We start from the raw sequence: 7,425 nt of genomic DNA, 5'->3' as shown, positions 1-7,425 counted from the left end.
GTGGGCGGGGATGGTGGGTTGTCGTAAGCCGCAAGCTCCGCCTCCGAGGGTAGATCAATCCCAGCAGTAGGTGGGCTTTTTTGGGTTGTTTTGACCCCAAACCTTAACTCTTAACTAAACCATCCACACTTACTGTCTACACTTAACCAGCTGCGAGACGTCGGCCACAGCAGTGGAGTAATCCAGGGTGTCCAAAACACCTCCAAATTAGACGTTTGGAGAAATGTGGACAAACGTCATAATTGGGTAAAACCGTGAGATCTTGTTGCACACACACACACACACGCACGCACGCCCGCACGCACGTACGCACACGCGCACACATGCACGCACACACACACACACACAATCACGCACACACAAACACGCCCACGCACACACGCACGCACGCACACACACACACACACACACACACACAAACACACACACACACAGAAACACTGCTGCTCAAGCTGTTTGACATGAATGATGAATTAGTTCCACTCAGCCAAAGAGGCAGAGATCTCAGGATATCTGAGGTAGTTTATTTTAGGGTGACTGACTCCATGTGAGTCTGTGTCAATAACCTCTATCGCTAGCACAGAACTAAAGCTAACACCCTCTCCTGTCTACACATAGCAACAGTCAGTCAACATCCTCTCCTGTCAACACATAGCAACAGTCAGTCAACATCCTCTCCTGTCAACACATAGCAACAGTCAGTCAACATCTTCTCATATCAACACATAGCAACAGTCAGTCAACATCCTCTCCTGTCAACACATAGCAACAGTCAGTCAACATCCTCTCATATCAACACATAGCAACAGTCAGTCAACATCCTCTCCTGTCAACACATGGCAACAGTCAGTCAGCATCCTCTCCTGTCAACACATAGCAACAGTCAGTCAACATCCTCTCCTGTCAACACATAGCAACAGTCAGTCAACATCCTCTCCTGTCTACACATAGCAACAGTCAGTCAACATCCTCTCCTGTCAACACATAGCAACAGTCAGTCAACATCCTCTCCTGTCAACACATAGCAACAGTCAGTCAACATCCTTTCCTGTCAACACATAGCAACAGTCAGTCAACATCCTCTCATATCAACACATAGCAACAGTCAGTCAACATCCTCTCCTGTCAACACATAGCAACAGTCAGTCAACATCCTCTCCTGTCAACACATAGCAACAGTCAGTCAACATCTTCTGATGTCAACACATAGCAACAGTCAGTCAACATCCTCTCCTGTCAACACATAGCAACAGTCAGTCAACATCCTCTCCTGTCAACACATAGCAACAGTCAGTCAACATCTTCTGATGTCAACACATAGCAACAGTCAGTCAACATCCTCCCTTGTCAACACATAGCAACAGTCAGTCAACATCCTCTCATATCAACACATAGCAACAGTCAGTCAACATCTTCTGATGTCAACACATAGCAACAGTCAGTCAACATCCTCTGTGAAGATACAGTAGGTTGTTTGTGAAAGGTGGTGTCTTTGTGAATGGGATCTGTGCGTGGCTGTCTGTGTGTGTGTGTGTGTGTGTGTGTGTGTGTGTGCGTGCGTGCGTGCGTGCGTGCGTGCGTGCGTACGTGTGTGTGTGTGTTTGTGTGTGTGTGTGTGTGTCTCAGAGAGGATCTGTAGAAGATTTGAAGAGATCAGCTGTGACCGCCTGTGGTCAAGGATTTGAAGGCTTTCTCCCACTCTGACACATGATCCCAGAGCGCTCTAATTGGCTCACACATGATTCCCGAGCACTCCGATTGGCTGAAGGGTGAAGTGGGCGGATATGAGGTCGTCAGTTAGTAAGCTCATGACATCATCAGACCTCTGATAGCCCCTGGGATAGATGCTGTGGTTGGTCGATAGCCTGAGGATGATTAGCCAGTTAAAACCCTAAAGCTGTGTCACTTAATAGAGTTCAGCGGTCACAAGGGCTGTGTCCCAAATAGCAATGTGGTCAGTTAGTGGGTCCATCATGTCAAAACAAACAGTAACCAGGGGTCACATTCTGTAACCAGGGGTCACATCCTGTAACCAGGGGTCACATCCTGTAACCAGGGGTCACATCCTGTAACCAATGGTCACATCCTGTAACCAATGGTCACATCCTGTAACCAATGGTCACATCCTGTAACCAATGGTCACCTCCTGTAACCAGGGGTCACATCCTGTAACCAGGGGTCACATCCTGTAACCAGGGGTCACATCCTGTAACCAGGGGTCACCTCCTGTAACCAGGGGTCACATCCTGTAACCAATGGTCACATCCTATAACCAGGGGTTACATCCTGTAACCAGGGATCACATCCTGTAACCAGGGGTCACATCCTGTGTGGATCCCAAATAGCACATTATTCCCTATATAGTACTATACTGTTGACCAGAGCCCTATTCCCTATATAGTACTATACTGTTGACCAGAGCCCTATTCCCTATATAGGCACTACTGTTGACCAGAGCCCTATTCCCTATATAGTGCACTACTTTAGACCAGAGCCCTATTCCCTATATAGTGCACTACTTTAGACCAGAGCCCTATTCCCTATATAGTGCACTACTTTAGACCAGAGCCCTATTCCCTATTTAGTGCACTACTTTAGACCAGAGCCCTATTCCCTATATAGTGCACTACTTTAGACCAGAGCCCTATTCCCTATATAGTGCACTACTTTAGACCAGAGCCCTATTCCCTATATAGTGCACTACTTTAGACCAGAGCCCTATTCCCTATATAGTGCACTACTTTAGACCAGAGCTCTATTCCCTATATAGTGCACTATTTTAGACCAGGGCCCTTAGGACACAGCCAGGATATGACCCCTAGTTCCTAGTTCAGGTTGTTATCTGTTCTTCCTAACAGGAACAACATGCTAATGCACAGGAAGTGGGCTTTTGAATGTCTTACAGGGGTATTTCTGTAACTTTTATTTAGCAGGAAGTGGGCTTTTGAATGTCTTACAGGGGTATTTCTGTGTATTTCTGTAACCTTTATTTAGCAGGAAGTGGGCTTTTGCATGTCTTACAGGGGTATTTCTGTAACTTTTATTTAGCAGGAAGTGGGCTTTTGCATGTCTTACAGGGGTATTTCTGTGTATTTCTGTAACCTTTATTTAGCAGGAAGTTATGCTGTCCTGTGTTTACATTTTGCTTGGTATGCCTACAATTCATTCCATGCATTAGCTGTTGTTACTAAACTGTTATGAGCTCAAAGAGGACATGCAACATTACTGGATTCCACAGGAGGGCGACATCTCCCATGTTGTTGTATACTAGATCACTCAGCCATCTCCCATGTTGTTGTATACTAGATCACTCAGCCATCTCCCATGTTGTTGTCTCAGCCATCTCCCATGTTGTTGTATACTAGATCACTCAGCCATCTCCCATGTTGTTGTCTCAGCCATCTCCCATGTTGTTGTATACTAGATCACTCAGCCATCTCCCATGTTGTTGTATACTAGATCACTCAGCCATCTCCCATGTTGTTGTATACTAGATCACTCAGCCATCTCCCATGTTGTTGTATACTAGATCACTCAGCCATCTCCCATGTTGTTGTACACTAGATCACTCAGCCATCTCCCATGTTGTTGTATACTAGATCACTCAGCCATCTCCCATGTTGTTGTACACTAGATCACTCAGCCATCTCCCATGTTGTTGTATACTAGATCACTCAGCCATCTCCCATGTTGTTGTATACTATATCACTCAGCCATCTCCCATGTTGTTGTACACTATATCACTCAGCCATCTCCCATGTTGTTGTACACTATATCACTCAGCCATCTCCCATGTTGTTGTATACTATATCACTCAGCCATCTCCCATGTTGTTGTATACTATATCACTCAGCCATCTCCCATGTTGTTGTACACTATATCACTCAGCCATCTCCCATGTTGTTGTATACTATATCACTCAGCCATCTCCCATGTTGTTGTATACTAGATCACTCAGCCATCTCCCATGTTGTTGTATACTATATCACTCAGCCATCTCCCATGTTGTTGTACACTATATCACTCAGCCATCTCCCATGTTGTTGTATACTAGATCACTCAGCCATCTCCCATGTTGTTGTATACTATATCACTCAGCCATCTCCCATGTTGTTGTACACTATATCACTCAGCCATCTCCCATGTTGTTGTATACTATATCACTCAGCCATCTCCCATGTTGTTGTATACTAGATCACTCAGCCATCTCCCATGTTGTTGTATACTAGATCACTCAGCCATCTCCCATGTTGTTGTTCACTATATCACTCAGCCATCTCCCATGTTATTGTACATATTGTATACTATATCACTCAGCCATCTCCCATGTTATTGTACATATTGTATACTATATCACTCAGCCATCTCCCATGTTGTTGTACATGTTGTACACTATATCACTCAGCCACCTCCCATGTTGTTGTACACTATATCACTCAGCCATCTCCCATGTTGTTGCACATGTTGTTGACAATATCACTCAGCCATCTCCCATGTTGTTGTTCACTATATCACTCAGCCATCTCCCATGTTGTTGTACATGTTGTACCCCATATCACTCAGCCATCTCCCATGTTATTGTACATGTTGACTATATCACTCAGCCATCTCCCATGTTGTTGTACACTATCACTCAGCCATCTCCTATGTTGTTGTACATGTTGTACACTATATCACTCAGCCATCTCCCATGTTATTGTACATGTTGACTATATCACTCAGCCATCTCCCATGTTGTTGTACATGTTGTTCACTATATCACTCAGCCATCTCCAACAGAACTATGTTTCACATCCAGGCACATCCAGGTCTCACTGCTCTCTCTCTCTGTGGCTGGTGGGTCCTCTGAGGTCATGCAACCTCAGGGCCTCAGTGACATTAGAACTCCAAAATTAGCTCTGCCGTAACGCTAATCACCTGGAAATGAGACCAGTGGAGACTCATTGTAAGCAGGCAGGACACCTGAGGTGACTGACAACACAAAGAAAGAATGAGGAAGTGTTGTGATGTCCATAAGGTTTGCTGTGAACTGCTCTTTCATTCATCTAGCAATCAAAGCTCTCCTCTCCTCTCCTCCCCTCTCCTCTCCTCTCCTGTCCTCTCCTCTCCTCTACACCCTCTCCTCTCCTCTCCTCCCCTCTCCTCTCCTCTCCTGTCCTCTCCTCTCCTCTCCTCTACACCCTCTGCACCCTCTCTTCTACACCCTCTCCTCTACACCCCCTCCTCTCCTCTCCTCTCTTCTAAACCCTCTCCTCTACACCCTCTCCTCTCCTCTACACCCTCTCCTCTCCTCTCCTCTCCTGTCCTCTCCTCTCCTCTCCTCTACACCCTCTCCTCTCCTCTACACCCTCTCCTCTCCTCTCCTCTACACCCTCTCCTCTCCTCTACACCCTCTCCTCTCCTCTCCTCTACACCCTCTCCTCTCCTCTCCTCTCCTCTACACCCTCTCCTCTCCTCTCCTCTCCTCTACACCCTCTCCTCTCCTCTCCTGTCCTCTCCTCTCCTCTACACCCTCTCCTCTCCTCTACACCCTCTCCTCTCCTCTCCTCTCCTGTCCTCTCCTCTCCTCTCCTGTCCTCTCCTCTACACCCTCTCCTCTCCTCTCCTCTCCTCTACACCCTCTCCTCTCCTCTACATCCTCTCCTCTCCTCTCCTCTCCTCTCCTGTCCTCTCCTCTCCTCTCCTCTACACCCTCTCCTCTCCTCTACACCCCCTCCTCTCCTCTCCTCTCCTCTCCTCTCCTCTCCTCTCCTCCTCTCCTCTCCTCTCCTCTCCTCTAAACCCTCTCCTCTCCTCACCTCCTCTCCTCTCCTCTCCTCTCCTCTCCTCTCCTCTCCTCTCCTCTCCTCTCCTCTCCTCTCCTCTCCTCTCCTCTCTCTCAGGTCCTCTACCGTCTAAAGGAGAAGGTTGAGTATTCTGACAGGCAGATCAAAGAGAAGCCCGCGTTCCCCAGCCGCAACCTTCACCTGACCCCTGTCACCGTCCTACCCCCGGTCCCGCTGCACGCCGTCGGAGCCCAGACCCAGCCCCAGGTAGGTTGGAGCCAGATTAACTACAATTCCCATAATGCAACACATATTTGAACCCCCAAGTTGTAGCATGATGTACTACAGTACCATAATGTTATGTGTAATACACCTGGATTCATAAATTATCTCAGAGTAAGAGTGCTGATCTAGGATCAGGTCCTGCCTGACTATATCATCTTATTCAATATGACCTAAAAGACCAAACTGATCCAAGATCAGCACTCTTACAGGGCAGCAGGTAGTCTAGCAGTTAGAGCAGTGGACCAGTAACCAAAAGCTCGCTGGTTAGAATTCCCGAACTGACAAGGTGAAACATCTGTTGATGTGCCAAGGCACTTCAGGAGTGTGGCACTGAGCGTGTAAAACAACACATTTCACTGCACCTATGTGACAATAAAACATATTTCTTTCTACTCTGAGATGCTTTGTGAATACAGGCCCTGGTTTTATCTTTAGTAAAGATGTGTCTGAAGCTAACCTATCTTGTTATCAATCCCCAGGTCCCCTTCTCTAGCAGCATGGTCCAAGCAGAGCCAGCACCGCCTTGTATACCCACATCCATACCTCCACCCAGAGCCTGCCGTCCTCCACCCACCACCCCTGTCCCCATCCCTGTGTCCAGCTCCAGCTGTGGTCCTCCGCAGCTCCCCCCAGCCCACCAGAAACCCTGCCTGTCAGCCAACCCCTCTCCCTTCAGGATGAAGGCTGCCGCGTGTCTACAGGAGAGGTGAGTGGATACTGGTGGTGATATTAAATATGGACACTCAATGTTCATCTGTGTTGGACCAAACCCATGAGCGTTCTGTATTAAAGGCCAAGGACAATACTGGTTCTTGTCTCCTCAAAAAAAGAAGCATGAGTGGTGGGGGTTCAGTTGTCCACTAAATCATCTCACAATGCTTCTGGGTTGAAAGACTGAAACCATTTAACCCCTTTCCCAGAGCAGGAGGGTCTCTCTCTATAACTGGGCTGTAGTCTATAGCCTGATTGTCCCAGAGCAGGAGGGTCTCTCTATAACTGGGCTGTAGTCTATAGCCTGATTGTCCCAGAGCAGGAGGGTCTCTCTATAACTGGGCTGTAGTCTATAGCCTGATTGTCCCAGAGCAGGAGGGTCTCTCTATAACTGGGCTGTAGTCTATAGCCTGATTGTCCCAGAGCAGGAGGGTCTCTCTATAACTGGGCTGTAGTCTATAGCCTGATTGTCCCAGAGCAGGAGGGTCTCTCTATAACTGGGCTGTAGTCTATAGCCTGATTGTCCCAGAGCAGGAGGGTCTCTCTATAACTGGGCTGTAGTCTATAGCCTGATTGTCCCAGAGCTGGAGGGTCTCTCTATAACTGGGCTGTAGTCTATAGCCTGATTGTTCCAGAGCTGGAGGGTCTCTCTCTATAACTGGGC

General features: G+C 47.6%; 1 protein-coding gene across 1 annotated transcript in view; it reads left to right on the top strand.

Annotated features, from left to right (window-relative positions):
* The window catches only part of ptprr (protein tyrosine phosphatase receptor type R), a 46,999-nt gene that overhangs the window by 14,324 nt on the left and 25,250 nt on the right, over positions 1-7,425 (top strand). Inside the window, exons 5-6 of the mRNA XM_029748449.1 lie at positions 5,883-6,032; positions 6,530-6,756. Coding sequence (XP_029604309.1) covers positions 5,883-6,032; positions 6,530-6,756 — 377 coding nt within the window. The remainder of the gene's footprint in view (positions 1-5,882; positions 6,033-6,529; positions 6,757-7,425) is intronic.

Source organism: Salmo trutta, unplaced genomic scaffold (genome assembly GCF_901001165.1).
Source record: "Salmo trutta unplaced genomic scaffold, fSalTru1.1, whole genome shotgun sequence".
Classification (NCBI taxonomy): Eukaryota; Metazoa; Chordata; class Actinopteri; order Salmoniformes; family Salmonidae; genus Salmo; species Salmo trutta.
The sequence above is the reverse complement of the archived record's forward strand: the minus strand, read 5'-3'. Positions and strand labels throughout refer to the sequence as shown.